The sequence below is a fragment of the Arachis hypogaea genome, chromosome 4 (assembly GCF_003086295.3).
Source record: "Arachis hypogaea cultivar Tifrunner chromosome 4, arahy.Tifrunner.gnm2.J5K5, whole genome shotgun sequence".
In the NCBI taxonomy this organism is placed as follows: Eukaryota; Viridiplantae; Streptophyta; class Magnoliopsida; order Fabales; family Fabaceae; genus Arachis; species Arachis hypogaea.
This window is the reverse complement of record NC_092039.1, coordinates 111,344,905-111,363,056: the sequence shown is the minus strand read 5'-3', so window position 1 is coordinate 111,363,056 and position 18,152 is coordinate 111,344,905. Positions and strand designations below refer to the sequence as shown.

The 18,152-nt window shown below is 31.5% G+C and overlaps 1 protein-coding gene across 1 annotated transcript; it reads left to right on the top strand.

Moving 5' to 3' along the window:
• The first annotated feature begins 8,232 nt into the window (after positions 1-8,232).
• On the top strand, positions 8,233-9,300 carry LOC114927582 (uncharacterized). The gene has a single exon (XM_029297623.1). The coding sequence runs from the start codon at positions 8,233-8,235 to the stop codon at positions 9,298-9,300; it is 1,068 nt and encodes a 355-aa protein (XP_029153456.1).
• The last annotated feature ends 8,852 nt before the right edge of the window (positions 9,301-18,152 follow it).

Genomic DNA, 18,152 nt, shown 5'->3' with positions numbered 1-18,152 from the left:
TGTGAAAATGTTATTACACTTAGGCCAAGTGGGAGAATGTTGAAAATTTATTGTAATTTAAACTTTTATTGTGGCCTAACTGTAGTTATTTATAAATTATTAATGATTTAATCTCATTTGTTAATGCTAATATTTTATGGACGTATTAGATTTAAAGGTAATGACACATATAAAGATGGTCCTCTCTTTGCTCAATATACATGATGTTTTTTATTTTTTATTTTACTGAACATTAGAAAACTGTCATCCTGATGAACGTCTAAAAGAAAGGAAAAGAGAGAAAAACCAATTTTAAAATCCAACTCTATCATAACCAAAACGTATTATGGCAACCAATCTAGGTATAAAAATAAAAATTTTTAAAATTCTAATTAATACTTCCGATTAAATTAAGTTTACACAAGTCACTATAGAGACAATATGACAATGGTATCATTTTGCTGGTTTGTTAAGAACACTCAATGGCTTACCCTCTTTTTAACCTTTAACATGTTAGCAAGTGATACTAGTTTTTATGTGAAAAAAAAATAAATGTTACACTTTGTTTATTATTACTAAAAAATTATTTAATTATTACCGCTCTTGATGTTGTTGTTATTGTTGTTTAATTTTTTTTCCTCCTCATCTTCTTTTATTCTGATTATCATCATCTTCATCTTCTTCTTCTCTTATAAATGTTCAAAAAATTAGAGCACAAAAATTTTGATGCATAATACATAAATTTTGGAACACAGCACACATTCTAGTATATAGCACAAAAATTTTTAACATTGACACAACCAATGAAATACGCACAACACATAAATTTTTGTGAACAATACCAAAATCTTGTTACATAGTATAGAAATTTTTATGTGCACATAGAAATTTTTGGAGAACTACATACCCAAAACATTGATTCACCCAACTAATAAAATACATTTGCAGCAAAAATTTGTGCTATGTGCAAAAATATGATTGCTATGCGTAAAAAATTGTATGCTATATCAATAAGTTTGTGCTATATGAAAATTTTTTGTGTTATACTTCAAAAATTTGTGTGCTATATCAATAAACTTTTGAGCTAACCAACAAAAATTTGTCTGCTACAGAAAGTGCAAAAAAGAAGTAGTGACATATGCACACATTTTTTTTGCTAGCACTACAAGAAAAATGTAAGGTACCGTCGGAAAAATAAATAAAATTTGACGGTAAGTTAATTACTGACAGATTTACTATCGGAAGGAATCCAATGATATAAACCTCGCAGGTAACCGATTACCGTCGAATTTTTTTGTCCGTCAGATTTTGTGATGGATTACCTGCCTGAAAAACTATTTGGTTACCGATTGATTTTTCCGACGGTAATGTTGCACCATAATGTCTTATTTCCTGCACTATTACCATAGGATTATTCCCTCGGTAAATCTAATGGTATTCTCAATTAAAAAAAAAAGATTGCGACGCAATTTTTTTTAATTCTTGTTTTATTTTTTATTTAAATTTATTTTTCACATAATTAATGGTCAATTTATAAATAATAGAAACCAATTATATAATACTAAATATTAAATGTTTAAATAAATTAAAATTTAAACAAATCAAATAAATACAATGAAACAGTAAAATAAAGCCCTAATTACTAAAGATCCTGGTAGTCGTCGTTGTTCTCGTAGTCCTGTTGAGGCGGCGGAGAAGACGGTGATGTCTGTGTCCCGCCAGCAGCACCGCTGCCAGCAGCACCGCTGCCACCAGCATGACCGATGGTAGCAGTGCATATCTGAGACTAGTACACCTCTATCTGAGCATCCATCCGCTAAAGCCGCTCCAATTACTCCCTCCACTCCAGCTTGAGGTCATCCATATTTGTCACACATGTGAGGATCTCTTGATACCTCTTCTGAGTCTCAGTTAGCTCCTAATCCTGGTCGTGAAGGCTTTGGGTGAGCTTCTATACCTGCAGCCTCAAATCAAAACTTTAGAAGAAAATAACCATAACATATAGAGATTTTTTTAGAAATTTCGGCAGAGTTTCATCTATAATTTGAATGCGCCACAAACACTATCAATCAACAATTAACTTAAACATCACCAAATGTCAACAATCAATGAATAATCGGCAATAATCAAACACTTTCAGCAATTCAAACCTACAACCCTAAGTCCACTAAAACTAGAATCGACTATCAAGAATCACCAATCACGATATATCAAACACTTTCAGCAGTTCGAACTTAAAACCCTAAATCCACTAAATTAGAATCAATAATCAGACACTTTTAGCATATAGAAGACTCAAAGTAGTACTTACGTCATTCCGTCATCAAGCCAAATCATCAATCATACGATGGGAGTTGGTGGAGGGGCATCAGATGGCTCACATCAGATGGCGGAGGTGGCAGTGTCCGTCGCTGGAGGCGGTGTCGCCGAGACATTAGGCTACTGAGTGGATGGAGGCGGCAGCGTTGCCATAGAGATAGGGACGTAGTTGGAGTTAGGAACCATGATGAATAGCTGGTCTGATGCATCCGCAACCTGTAACGTCACTGGGGTAGTCGAAGTAGAGGGAGAGGATCCAAAATTTTCAGGGGTACTGGCAGAAACCCTCCCTCTACCATGACCATGACCATGGCCACGACCCTGATCCGCAACACCTCTACCTGTCATAATGTCTACAAAGAGCATACCAATTAAAAATGTGTTAAACATATTCATAATATCATTCAAAATGCTTATTCAAAATAAACTACGTTAAACTTAGTTCAGAAATCAAACAAAGAGACCTAAATCAACAATAATCAACACAAATTAACAATAATAAAAAATTCAGAATAACAAATCAACCTTATAAATTATAATAACTAGTTTAGAACAGATCAACAATAATCAAAACATGTTTTAGTTAGATTAAGAATAAATCAAAACTAAATAAGGAACAGAAATCAGAATATGTTCTAATTAAAATTGAAACTAAACAAGTTTAGTACCCAAAGTTCAGAATTTTAAAAAACCCTAAGTTCAAAACAAGTTCAGTACCGTAAGTTTAGAACTAAACAAGGAATACAAATCTACCAATGTTCTAATAAAATTGAAACTACACAAGTTCAGTACCCTAAGTTCAGGATTTTAGAAAATCATAAGTTCAAGACAAATTCAGTACCCTAAGTTCAAAACTAAATAAGGAACAGAAATCAGAACATGTTCTAATTAAAATTGAAACTAAACAAGTTCAGTACCTTAAGTTTAGAAATAAATAAAGAATAGAAATCAGAATATGTTCTAATTAAAATTAAAACAACCTTAAGTTCAGTATCCTAAGCTTAGAATTTTAGAAAACCCTAAATTCAAAACATTTTTAGTATCCTAAGTTCAAAACTAAATAATCAACAATAATCAGAAATCTTAAAACAGCAGATAAACCTAATAAATGATATCAACAAATCAGAATTCTAGAAAACACTAACATTAGAAACATTACTTGAAAAAGAGCACCAGAGATGAGAAGAAGAATCGGCATGGGCAGCAACATAGATGGTGGCAGAAGTAGCGGCGTTGGCGTGCGGCAGAAGCAGCGGCATTGGCGTGCGGCAGAAGCAACGGCGTTGGCAATACGACAGTAGCGATAGTAGCTCCTTCAGTGTCCGGCAACTACAACTGTGACGGTGAACGAGGAGTGACTCCTGGAAAGGAAGGGGCTACCGGGGAGATGAGAAGGGCAGAGAGAGCGGGAGGCGAGATGGTTAGAGAGAAAGACCAATTTGAATGAAGGGGAAGAGGGTTCACGCTTCAATTTTATGGCACAGTTACCGTTGGAAAAATTCAACAGTAAACTATTGCAAGTCACCAAAACGTAGTATTTCACTAATTGGGTTTATAGTCGTATTTTTTCTGACGGTAAATCCGACCCTAAAAGATGCACCAAATTCTTTTTATTTCCCTCTAATTATTACCGGTGAATTTACCATTAGAAACGTAAATCCGCTGATAATTATTTAACCTTACGAATTCAATGCCTTTACCGCTAGTAAATCTGCCGTTACTCTGCGACGGTAAATTCGATGCTACTCAGTATTTTTCTTGTAGTGTGGGCTTTGCACCAACTTGGTTGGACTTGATTACAAAAAAAACTTATACACATAGTATCACTCTTAATTAAAATTGTTGGATTGTATTGGAAATTAAAATTTTTATTTTTATTTTGATATTAAAAGGACCATCATAACTTTTAAAAGGAATTTTTAAATAAATATTTTAATTATTTTATTTATTAAAATAAGTACTTTAGACATTATTTATGTTTGTAGGTCTTATTACGTATCTCGTTTATCGTGTAACTAAAATGATTATATACATATTTTACTTATACTGTAAATGAGATAACACACAATTTATTTGGCTTTATAAGACACAATTTATTTGGTTTTATAAGACACTAATTGAATTTATTTAAATTAAAATAATATTACTTTAATTTATTTTTAAATTAATCTAATTTTTTAACGTGCAGTTGCTAATATCTTGAGATGGTTATATTACGTATTTTAATATAATTTAATTTTATACAACACTATTAATTTGATTTTTTTAATCCAATTAGTACTAAAAGATAAAAAAGTTGGTGGAAGAAATAAAAAACGAAGAATATATTTGAACTATTAGTACTAAAAAGATAAGTAATTTTTATTTACTCCATTCTTTTAAAACAAGCGGTTATCTCTTCCCACTCTTGTTTTATTTATCCTCATCAATCTCACAAGTTTTTTTTTAGTTTAGTAATTTTCTATCTTTTAATTTTTAGAAGTTGGCACAACTATCACATTCTTTCTCATTGTAGAATTTGAACATGCAAAACTCTTTTTTTCTTTTTTCAAATTTAAATAAATTCTTTTTTCCGTTTTTTTTCTGTGTTATTACCCATCAACCTCACGCTTCTTTTTATTCAGTAACTTCTCATCTTTTAATTTTTAGAAATTGGCACAACTATCACATTCTTTCTCATTATGGAATTTGAACATGTAAAAGCTACTTTTTTTTCCTTTTTTAATTTAAATAAATTCAATTCGATCTGTAATTTAATTTAAATTTTTTTATGTATTCTTTTTTAGTACTAATTCAAATGTATTGATTTCTAAAAAAATAATGTTTTGGTTTCAAATGAACAGTTTTAAATTACTAGTTTTAAATTATTAGTTTTAAATTAGTGGAGAGATATAATTCATGTAAAAATAAGTCACAAACAATTAAATCAATCCAAATCAAATTCAAAGAAGCGTGAGATTGATGGGATAAATAAAAGTATAAAATAGAAAAAGAGTGAAAAAAGATAACTACTTATTTTAAAAGGGTAGGATAAATAGAAACCACTTGTTTTTTTAGTATTAATTACCCAAACATATCCTTCGTTTTAATATTTTCGACCAACCTTTTTTTAGTGCTAATTGGATTAAAAAAAGTCAAATTAAAAATATTGTATAAAATTAAATTGCATTAAAATACGTAATATAATAGTTTCAAGATATTAGTAACTGTACGCTAAAAAATGGATTAATTTAAAAAATAAAAATTAAATTAATATTATTTTAATCGTAAATTTTTCGTAATAATACACATTATCTTGTTTATCGTGTAAACGAGATAATTATGAATGTATTTCGTTTATATTATAAATAAAAAATGTATATTTTTAAATTCTATATATCTCGTTTTCAAGCGAGATAAAGCCAAATAAAATTGTATCTTATCTCGTTTACAGTATAAATGAGATACGTATATAATTATTTTATTTATACTATAAACGAAATATGTAACGAGACTTAAAAATGTAAATAGCATCCAAAATACCTATTTCAATAAATAAAATAATTAAAATATTTATTATGAAATTCCCTTTTAAAAGTCTTAAATAATCTTTTAAGATTAACTTTAAAATGTCTAAAATATCTATTTTGTTAAAATTAAGTGAAAAACATCCCTGATTATAAAAAGTCTAAATTACCCTTATAAAATTAATTAAGATTTTTTGTATGTATTAGAAATTTAAGCTTGAGTTAATTTATATAAAAACTAAAGTAACTTCTTAAGATTAAATTAAAAAGACTAAAAATACCTTTTAAGATTAAAGATGTTTAGTTGTATTAAAATTATAAATAATTAAAAAAAGGGTTAAGTACTGAAATCATCTCTAACATTTTAGGTCAAAATCAAAATCGTCTTCGACCTTTTTTTGTTATCAAAATCATCTTCAATGTTCAAAAACGCTTTAAGATCATCTTTTTTACCAATTTTATTTTTTTTATTACCAAACTATCCTCATTAAAAAATTATAAAATAAAATAAATATAATTATAAAATAAAATAAATATAAAATAAATAAAAAGAAAGGAAAGAAAGGGATAGATCAGAGAAGGAGGTGGGGAGAGAAAGAAAGGGGGAGGCGAGAAAAAGGGGGCCGGGGGCGGAGGGGGGAGGGGGAGGGAAGGGGACCGCCGCATCGCCACCCGCCGTCTTGCCGTCCTGCCACACCGCACCACCACCACCTTCTTCTTCTTCTTCTTCTTCTTCTTCTCTCCTCGCCGCCGTCATCGGTCTTCATTACCGCCGCCGCTCTTCGTTGCCGCTGCCGCTCTACTCCTCGGGGAAAGGGGGAAGGGAACGCGAAGGGAGAAGAGGGGGAGGGGGTTTCGGGAAGAAGAGGGGGAAGGGAAAGGGTCCTCACCGCCGCCATCGGTCTTCATGGACGCCACCGATCTTCGTTGCCGCCGCCACCACTGCACCGCCGCACCGCTGCACCGCCGCCCTGTGGGAGGGGGGTCGGGGGGTGGGGTTTGTTTTAATTTTTTAATATTATTTTTAATTATTTTTATTAATAATGAAGGGTAATATGGTAAAAAATAAAATTGAAGTGAAAAAGGACGATTTTATAACGTTTTGTAACGTTGAGGATGATTTTAATAACAAAAAAGGTCGGAAACGATTTTGATTTTGATCCAAGATGTTAGGGACGATTTTAGTACTTAACCCTTAAAAAAACTAAAATATAAATTTAGTTTATTTAAGAGAGATAGTCTTTTAATGTTAAAATTATTAAAATACTCTTAGGTAGTGTTTAGAAGAGAGAGTGAGACTGAGAGACAGACTTTTTAAGAGAGATTCTCTTTTAATGTTAAAACTATTAGAATACTCTTAGGTGGCGTTTGGAAGAGAAACTGAGACGTAGAGAGAGAGAGGGGCTTAATTAAGTCTCTGTATTGTATTTGGTATAACATTTACAGAACTGAGTTATGTCTTAATATTTGTTTGATTCAAAACAAAAATAGAGATTGAAATACATAAAATGATTAAATTATCCTTTCTATTTTAAATGCGAAAAATCAAAAACAGAGAATCCTAACCTAAAAGACTTCGACCCCACCATAAACTTCCACCATTACAACAACCACCACTCCTTACAGTCATTATCAAACTCCTCATCCACAGCCACTGTCACCACCACGCAACTGCCCTACCTCTAATGACTCTATGCACTCCTAGTGGGAGTCCGTCTAGAAGGCACGCTTTCGCATCCATACCATCCTCCATTCCTCCTCCGCCAAAGCCCTCTTTGAACTCACAGATTTCGACAGCCCTGCTCTCTCCCTCCTCTCCTGTCCTCCCGCCTACTCCGCTGTCTTCTCCTTCTTGCAAGGCTCTGCCTCCAAATAGAGAAGAGAAGAAAGGATTGAAGAGGAGATCATGAACTGAAGAATGACACGAATACAGTGGCTAACCTTGTTCGGAGACCAACCTTGTTTGCAGTGGGTTCGATGTCGATGAGGTTGTGGTGGTCATAGTGGCAGTGACAAGGCAGGGGCTTCCGTTAGAGCTCTTCGATGGCAATACACTTGCGTTTGACAAAGGAAGGAGATGAGAAGAACGGAAGAAATTAGCACAAAGGAAAAAGTTGGAACTATTAATTTGAATTGAGAGTATTTTTGAAAAAAAACTGTTAGTTAAATTTTCAGTCTCCATCTTTAAAAAATTTCAGTATTTTTATTAGAGTGTCACATGTAAAAGTTAGTTATCAAGAATTTGTTATGTAAAGTCTTGTATACAAGCATAGGATATATATTTGACAATCTCAGTGTACAGAAACAACAATACTCATTTTCAAATAATCATTCAATACACTCATATCAGCTTTCATTTTCCTCTCTTCTCTCTGCTCTCTTTGCTCGCGCTTATATTCCTTTATGGTATCAAGAGCGCACAAGATCCATGGCTCAACTTGAAAGTATTCAAACTAATGATGATGATGCTGAATCAACACCAGTAGCTTCTACTTCATCAAATTCCAAGGATAAACCATTCAACATTCCACTAGTTGAGATATTATGTAAAACCAACTTCTTGACCTGGAGACATTTTGCAACCTTTTCAATCTGCGGGCAGGAACTTGAAGATCACCTGGATCAAGGTAAAATTTCTCCACACTATGATAATCCTGCAGATGAAGCCAATAAAAAAGAATCCAAGAAATGCATAACATGGAGAATTGATGATTACAATGTCACCTCTTGGTTATTTACTTCAACGGACGACTCGTTCAAACATAGAGTAATCGGGTGTCACTTTACTCATGAGATATGGAGCAGAATTCATACTAAAGCTCGTGCTCGACAATTGCAACTGCAACTACGATCAGTCAAGAAACAAGCCTCAACGTCATATTATCTTCTTCAAATCAAAAGGCTCTCAGACTCATTGGCTGCGATCGGCTTACCACTCTCTGATGAAGAATACACCAATGTCATCCTTGATGGCCTCAGCAAAGAATATCATTCGTTTATCACGATGAACACTGTCAAAGATCCTCCATACTCTATCTTAAATCTTGAGGCATTATTGATGGCACAAGAAAAAATAATTGACAGATTCAAGAAATCTGAATCATCTATGGTTCAAGTTAACCTGTCACAAACTACTAATATTCAAGAATCAACCTCTCACCAACAACAGACTCCTCCAACAAATTCATATTCTAATCCTGCTTGCGGAACATATAATAACTTTGGAAGAGCTCCCTTTGGAAGAAGAGGTCATGGTGACAGGAATTCTTATGGTGGCAGAGGTTCTTGGGGAACCAACAATCGCCCCCAGTGCCAAATTTATGGTAAAATGGGACATGTAGCTAGTTATTGCTACTTTTCCTTTGATCAAAATTACTCTCATGCTCAAAATCATACTCTCAATTCTTTCATTCACACAGCATTACCACCACCACCTTCTTTCCACAATCCTAAAGCTATGCTAGCCACACCATCTGCTATTGCTGATCAATCATAGTATGCTGACACAGGAGCTACCCATCACTGCACTTCAGATCACAACAAGCTTGAACCCAGATCACAGCTCTGCATCTTCCTTGGTTACAACACAACTAAAAAAAGTTACAAATGCATGAACCAAAATGGCTGCATCTTTGTTTCTCGGGATGTTGTCTTTGATGAAACACAATTCCCTTATACTTCCCTCTTCTCTAAATCAACACAAAACTTTAGCACTCCACAAATCTCAGAATTGTTGCCATAAGTTTATACATTACCCCCTACTACTCTCACACTTGCTCATCTCATTCCTTCTCTACCTCCCAATCATCTTTCATCTCAACCACTATCTTTAGCAGCTAACATACAACCTTTGCCTTCCAATTATAACAATTCTACAAATGAAATAACATTAGAGATCCATGCACCCTTACTCCCTTTCTCTATTTCTCATACAAACCCAACAAATATACACAATATGCTTACCAGATCTAAAACTAGACACTTTAAACCAAAAATACTTCAAGCTCAGACATTACCTACATCATATATACTTCCTAAGAGTATGAAAACATCTCTTCAATCACCACACTGGAAAAAAGCCATGTTGACAGAATATCGAGTTTTAGTCCATCATTAATCTTGGACATTAGTGGAAGCCCCACCAAATGAGAATATCATCTCTTACAAATGGATATTTGCTGTCAAATAAAATTCAAATGGTGATATTATTCGCCATAAAGCCAGATTAGTGGCAAGGGGCTTTAACCAAATTGTTGGAGTGGATTTTGATATGGTATTCTCACCCGTGATTAAACCTGTGACTATTCGTTTGATTCTAACCTTAGCCCTTTCTAAAGGTTGGACAATCAAACAATACGACTTTCATAATGCGTTCCTTAATGGCATGCTATATGAAACTGTCTATATGAGTCAACCCTCAGGTTTTTCCCACTTAAATTCTTATTTAGTATGTAAACTTAATAAAGCAATCTATGGCCTATGTACTCATGGTATATGACCATTACTGCTGCATTAAGAAACTTTGGTTTTCAGTGTACCAAGTCTAATCCCTCTCTCTTCATTAAATTTTCTAACCAATTTTTATTATTTATGTTTTAATTTATGTAGATGATATGTTAGTAACAGGAAATGATAATTCTGATTAAAAGTACTACCACAATTACATTCTACATTTCTTCTTAAAGATCTTGGTGATATCAATTTTTTTTAGGAATTGAGGCCCTTCATTTTTCTGGTAACATGATCACCTTGAACCAATCTAAGTATATTCTTGAGCTTCTATCTAAATCAGAGATGCAAGATTTTAAGTCCATGAACACCCCTATGATTAGCAATTCTAAATTAACAGCAAACACTAGTACTCCCTTTGAAGATCCCACTCTCTTTCGATCTATACTGGGGGTCTACAATATGTGACTGTGACTCACTCTGACATTACTTTTTTGGTAAACAAGCTCAGCCAATTTATGGCTAATCCCATGCTAGAACATTGGAATGCAGTTAAGCGAGTATTTCGTTACTTGGCAGGTATGATTAACACATGCTTAGAATTTTATCCTTCAACTGACTAACTGACTTAAGATGAACTACTTTTGTAGATTTTGACTGAGCTGCGAATATGGATGATCGCAAATTTATTTTTGGTTACTATGTTTATTATGGTTCGAATCTTATCTCTTGGAAGTACAGCAAACAACCTACTGTCAGTCGCAGCTCTACAGAGGCAAAATTTCACACGCTAGTAGCTGTATTTGCAGAGTTGATCTGGATTCAGAATCTACTAATCAAAATTCAGCAATCGTGTCGTACATCACCTACTGTGTTCTGTGATAACATGTCCGCTGTGCTGTTGGCATATAATCCAATCCTCCATGATCGCACTAAGCACTTTGAACTCAATCTTTACTTTGATAGAGACAGAGTCATCAAGGATCAAGTAGCAGTCACTCACATTCCTTCCAGTGAGCAAATAGCAGATTTCTTCACTAAACCTCTCTCCAGTTACTTATTTGAGAAGTTTTGGAGCAAACTCAGGTTGTCCACTAAGCCTCCCTGAGTTTGTGGGGGGATATTAGAGTGTCACATGTAAAAATTAGTTATCAAGAATCTGTTATGTAAAGTCTTGTATACAAGCCTAGTATATATATTTGACAATCTCAAAGTAAAAAAATAATACTCATTTTCAAATAATCATTTAATACACTCATGTCAATTTTCATTTTTCTCTCTTTTTTTTGCTCTTTCTGTTCACGCTTATATTCTTTTATTTTTGTGTCTTCATTTTTTGAAAATACTAAAGGGATTAAAATTTTATATCCCTAGACTAAAATTTTAATTCTAATCCCAGACTAATAAATATAATACTGAATTTCAGTCTTTCAATTTTAATTTCAGTCTCAATTTCGCAAAATAAATGCTATCTTACAGGATTAATTAAGATTTTTTAATTGTATTAAAAATTAAGAGTTGAATTTAATTTTAAAAAGAATAAAAATAACCTTTTTATGATTAAAGTTATGTCTTAAAAAGTTATTTGATTGTGTTAGAAAGCTAAAATTTTTGCTGGCACAGAATACGAAAATTAATTAAAAATTTGCCTCGTTTTTATAGGTACCAAGTATAAAAATGAATCCTTTCATTTTTGTTTTTTTAAATTGTAAAAGCACAATTAAATACATAAACGGTATATTTTAATATCCATGTTTATTTGGAGAAATAAGAGATCTTTTTATTTAAAAAAAAAACCCACAAACCCACGGATATTGGACACGCATACTTCTAGAATTCTAAAGTTTTGGTAGTTTTACTGTGGTTCCTCTTCCACAGAATTCCCGTGTGCTCGTTTCTGTGGGATTTGGGGCACGTGACTCTGAAGTACTTTGAAGTTTGAATCATAGAAAGAAGAGATGCGTGCATATATTATTATTATTAATTATTATTATTATTAGTTGTTTTTAATTATAAAAATATATAATATATATTAATTGAAATTAACTTCTAAAATAAATATTTTTAAAACATTTAAAATTTTTTGAATATATTATATTATTGTTCCTAAATAAACTCAAGAGTTATTAAGAAGCCCGCAGTTACGAAGCTCCAACAATAATTTCGAACAAGAAACAATTATGGTAGTTAAAGTCTAGTTAAGATGATATATTAGCATGTCTTTTAATATATTGTATTTGAATTCGAATATTGCCAATATCAAAATAAAAATTCTTAAAAATTTTAGATATGTGAGTAAATAATGTATATAAATTTGTGATGTAATAGATAAGATTAAAAATTATTAAATTTATCTGACAAAAACAAGAAATTTTCACGCTCATAGATTCAATACATGTAGGAGGAGTAACCTATCATTTTGCAGAACCATCTCTATAGTAAAGGTGGATAATCGCTGCACGACTTACAACTGAACTATCCACTAAAAAATGGTCACTTATATCCACACCTTTATATATAAATGGGTCCATCTAATATACATATGTAGATGTATAGATTTTTTGTCTTTTATGGTTGTTTGTTGATTTAAAAACATATCACTAAAAGTGTTGTTTAAAGAGAAAGTGTTACCCTTAATCATTAACTTGGCTCTGATACCAATTTTTTAACTTTGACTTTTCTTTTAATTTCTTTTTCGAAATTTCTATTAACTCTTCGTATTTTACTTTGAATAAGTTTATAATTTGTATAGGTGCTTTATTTAAAGGATTTTGATAAAAAGTATTGACCATTTCTACTAGTTTTAATTTATAACTTTTCAATCTTGTTTTAGTTTATAATATTCTTTTTTGCATGGATTATTGTATATAAAATTTTTTATCTGTTTGTCTTTTTCTTTAATATAATTTTTCAAATCCTCAATAACTTCTTTTATTTCTACACTTTCTCCTGTTTCTAAATATCTGTTTAATTTTTCAATTTCATTCTCCATTTTTTCTTTCAACAGCTTTAATTTTTTTAAGTCATAATATGATTTTCCAGGCATTTATAAATTTTTTAAGTTTAATTCCAACTTGTTTATATTTATTCTTATTTCTATCCTTTTTATTATAAGATCATCAATTTCAATCTGAAGATTGTTTAATTTCCTTTTATACTCCTTTATTTTACCTTTTAATTTTCTCGTCCTATTTCTTTTTATTTTATTTTCTGGTTTTTCAATCTTTTTATGCTTCATTATTTATTTTAAAATTTCTGCAAACTCTATCATTGATTCATCACTATTTTCTAGAGATTCTATTAATTTCTCTAGCTCTTCAACTTCTCTTTTCAACGTGTCATAGATTATTTTTAGGGCTTCAAATGCTCTTTGATTTATTTCAGAAAACTGTAAATAATTCAAACGATTTTTTCTTTCAAATAGCTCTTGTTTCTTGTCTTGATAAGTTACATATATTTCTTCTTTATTTATTGTCATAATTTAGTGTTTAGGGTTTCATTTAATTTTTCGACCTTTTTTGTTAGTTCTTTTATTTCAGAATTTTCTTCTTTAATTTTTAACTTAGATAAACTTAAAGGGCTATTAATTTTAGATTCTCTTATTTGAAAATTCGATGAAACTAATTTTCCTGATGGTTCTTTTAATAATAGAATTGGGTTTTCAATAGCTTTATATTTTGGTATTTCTGTTTTTACAATTTTCTGAAATAATTCATTAACATAAATTCTTTCTCTGTTTTTAAATATTATACTATGATGGCTATTTGTTAAAGCATAATTTATTGCATATGTAATTGAAAATGGTTCATCATCTTGTTCCATTAGATTCTTTCTGTGAAATTTATAAGCTAAGCTTATAGATCTTCCAAGATTTTCAGTTGATAAAGATATAGCGTATCCAAGATGGGCATTGAATTTAACATTTACATTTACCAAGTTTCCATGAACAATTCCAATTATTTGATCTATTGGGTTATCAGTAATTCTTTTATCACAGATTGCTAAGCTTATTGGTGAATTAATTCTTTTCATATATGTAGATTTGATTAAGACTTGTATAATACTAATATAAATCCATCCAATTTTAGATCTTTTTTGTTGATCCTTAATTTTCTCAATATGTTTACTCAATTCTTCATCATTTATCAAAGCTATTTCAAGTTTTCCATTGGCGGATTTTATCTTTATAGGGGCTTCAAGTTGAATTTTTTCATAGTATATTATATTTTTTCTATTAAAAACTTCTTTTAAAAGATTTTGTTTATTAAAATTTTCATTTGATTTGAGATTTAATTCTGTTTTTAGAACAGCCTATTTTTCATTATCTAATAAGGCAGATAATCTATAATAATCAGATTCTTCCGTTAATTCTAAACTTTCTAAATAATTCATAACTAAGAGATTAGGATAAAGGCGTACCTTTCTGGAGAAAACTTCCTTTATTTAGTATATTTTACATAAGATGTTTTTATCTCCAGAGGGGAGATGATAGATATTAACTCCAGAGGGGAGTTTAAAACTATTTTTCCTAAGGGAATTCTTTTGTCAGACTACAGAATCGCCTCGGCAGCTTCCTCCTTGCTCTCCTAGCATATGAGTACTCTTAGCCTCCTACTTTCTATTGTCTGATGATTTCTACAATTGCCTAAGCAATCTATTTATAATGGTTGGGTCTGACGGACAATTCCCATCCTTACTCTTCTTATGACGTCATTGCTTACGTCATTGTTTATTATCTTGCACTAGCTACATTGTTGGTGCTCTATGACCTAAGCGCTTACGTCATTATGCAATAATGTCGAGAGATGCTTCAGATGCGCTGTCCTCTTCTTTTATGTGGGTGGATGAGCTGTCTTCTTCTTTTATCATGTGGGTGGATCCCATTTCATTATTGCTTTCTTCAGATATTTCTGAGACACACAGCTGACACTTGTGGTCTTCTCTGTTTTTTATCAAATAGCAGAGATTCCTTTTTATCCCTTCAGAGAGTTTTTCTAAGAGTCCGGATAGATTGTAGAATGCAGATTCAAACTCTACCAAGAGTCTCATCTCTCTTTCTTCAATTTCATTTCTTTTACTGGACACAAGCAGAGTATTTCTGCTTTTATAATTGATTCTTGTGTGAGATTCCCTTGTTATCTTTTGAGTTCTTTCAAAGACCCTTGCTAGTGTGCTGGCTAGTCTACTTTCATGACTGTAGATTGTTAAATCTTGAACTTGATCAATTGGTTGAAAATTTCCTGGGAAGACGGACATGAATATTACTTGATGTGCTGGAACCAAGCATTCTTCTTCTTCATTAAAAATAGGTTGACTATTCGTAAATTTTAGGGATATATCCCTTGGATTTACATTGTCAATCATATTTTTAAATCTCTTTACTGCATTAACGAATCCTGCAGGAAACTCACTAATAATTTTTAGATCATTAAAAATTAAAATTGTATCAATTAATCCATACTGGAAAAACTGATATGTGTTCAATGGGGAAGCATCTGGAAATATAACCAGCTTTGTTAGCTGTTCTTTGGCAATAGGATAATATCCCAAAATTGCCCTTTTTTCTTCAGTCCAATTTAGGACTATTTTAAGGGTTTCTCTGAGATTTGATCTATATACCCTTTTCTTTTCCTTGATTTTAGCTCTTGTAGGAATATTTCTCATTATTCCTATTCTCTGGGCTTGAATCGGAGCTTTATCTGCTCTTTTTAGAGTTTGTTCTGGATGAAGAGCTTCATATTCCCTGAATGATTCCTTTGCTTCTTCTAGTGTTGAAAATTCTCCTTTATAAATTATCCTTGACTGGTGTGTGAATGGTGCTGCTTTTTCCCAGGCATCATATATTCATTTCATGGGGCCATTATAAATTACATAATATTTTTTATCTTGGGTGGATTTTTTAATGATTTCAGCAATTGTTTTATTTTCCGAAATTTTTTCTTCACCTGATTTGTCCACCATGCTTAGCTGGCTGAACTCTGATGGTTTTGCTTGTTGTGTTGATTTCTTTGCTTCGATGGCCTTCTTGAGAGATTGGATCTGTATTCTTATTTGCTGGCAATGCTTGCATTTTTCGAGTTCTTGCTCATATTTTTGAATTTCTTGATCTAATGCGTTGTAGACGAACTCCATTCTCTTGTTAACGTATCTGCAATAACATTTTTGTCACCCTTAATATATTCAATTTTTATTGGATATTGTAACAAAAATAATTGCCATCTTACCAATCGTCCATGATTATAATCAACTTTTAAATTATATCGTATGAAACCTGTTAGGTAACTTGAATCTGTCCTTAATGTAAATTCTCTGGGTAGTAAATCAATTTTCCATTTCTTAAGAGATTTAATTGCTGCTAGAGTTTCCTTTTCATGAGTGGTATATCTCTGTTCTGTTGGAGTAAAAGTCCCTGAAATATACCTGCAAAGTAATTCCTTTGGGGAATATTTAGAATCTAGTGATTCTTTTTCTTGTTCCAAACTTTTTATAGCTTTCTTAGCTTTTAGACATCCTGACCAGGTTATGTCTGAAGCATCTGTTTCTACTATTAAGTAGTCATTTTCTTCTGGAATATAAAGTTATGGAAGTTTTTCACGTAATTCTTTAATCCTTTGAATTTGCATATTGTCTTTTTCATCACATTTCCATTCTTTTTTAGTACTTATTTTTGGAAATAAACTTTTAGTGTATTCTGTTATATTCTTTAAAAATCCTTGATCAGAAATATAATTTATACACCCTAAAAATCTTTGTAATTGTTTTCTATCTTCTATTTTATTAGGAAATAAATTTACCTTTTCTAGGACATTTGGCTGAAGTTTTAGCTTTCCTTGAGTGGATAGAATTAATCCAAGAAACTCTATTTCTTGTTTTGCTATCCTTGCTTTCTTTTTGCTAAGAACTAATCCTTTTTCTTTACATCTTTCTAAAACTATTAATAATTTTTGAAGATGATCTTCTTTATCCTATTTTGTAAAAATTAGTATATCATCAATGTACACTAAAACAAATTCATTTAACTCTTTTAGATTTTCTTCCATAAATCTTTGATAAATACCTGGGGCTTGTTTTAATCCGAATGGTAATACATTCCATTCATAGAGCAACACACTTGTTGATTCTTTTGTTGGGCAAGTAAAAGCAGTTAATTTCTTTGTTTCTTCGTCTAAACGAAGTTGCCAATATCCTGATTTTGCATCAAGAGATGAAAACCAAGTTGCTCCTTTGATTTTTTCTAAAATAGAATCTTTTCTTGGAAGTTTATGAGCATCACCAATAGTTGCTTCATTCATCTTCTTATAGTTAATAACCATTCTTCGTTTTTCCCTTTTAATTTCATTATTGTTTTCGACATAAAAGGTTGGAGCCGCATGAGGACTTTTACTTAATCTTATAATTCCTTTTTCCAAAAGATCTCTACATTCTAATGAAAACTCTTCTCTATCTCTTGCGGAATAAGGAATTTTATTTGGAACATTTATCTCTTTTGTAGGATCTTTTTATTTAATACTTACTAATTCGTTATTTTTATTTTTAATATCTAAAGAATTTTCAGCACAAATTTCATCCAAAAGTTCTTCTATCTTTATTTCAAGATTATTTTTTGGGATATTTATCTGAAAGTATAAATTTAAATAACATGTCTCTAATATAGAAAATATTTTAAATTTTAAGATCTTATCTATAGTAGTAGTTAGTATTTTTATACGTTTTGATTTTTGATTTGTTGAAGAATTGTGTGGAGCTTTTAAAACTATATATGTTAATTCTTGAATGAATGGATGATATAGCTTTAAAAAGTTATTTCCTATAAAATCTATTCCAGAATCTAACATATATATAGATGGAACAATGAACCTATAATTTGAATAAAAATTTCAGCCATCTCTGCTTTTTGGT

Coding starts and splice junctions, on each gene's coding strand:
- LOC114927582 (XM_029297623.1), top strand. CDS start 8,233: ATGGCTCAACTTGAAAGTATTCAAACTAATGATGATGATGCTGAATCA.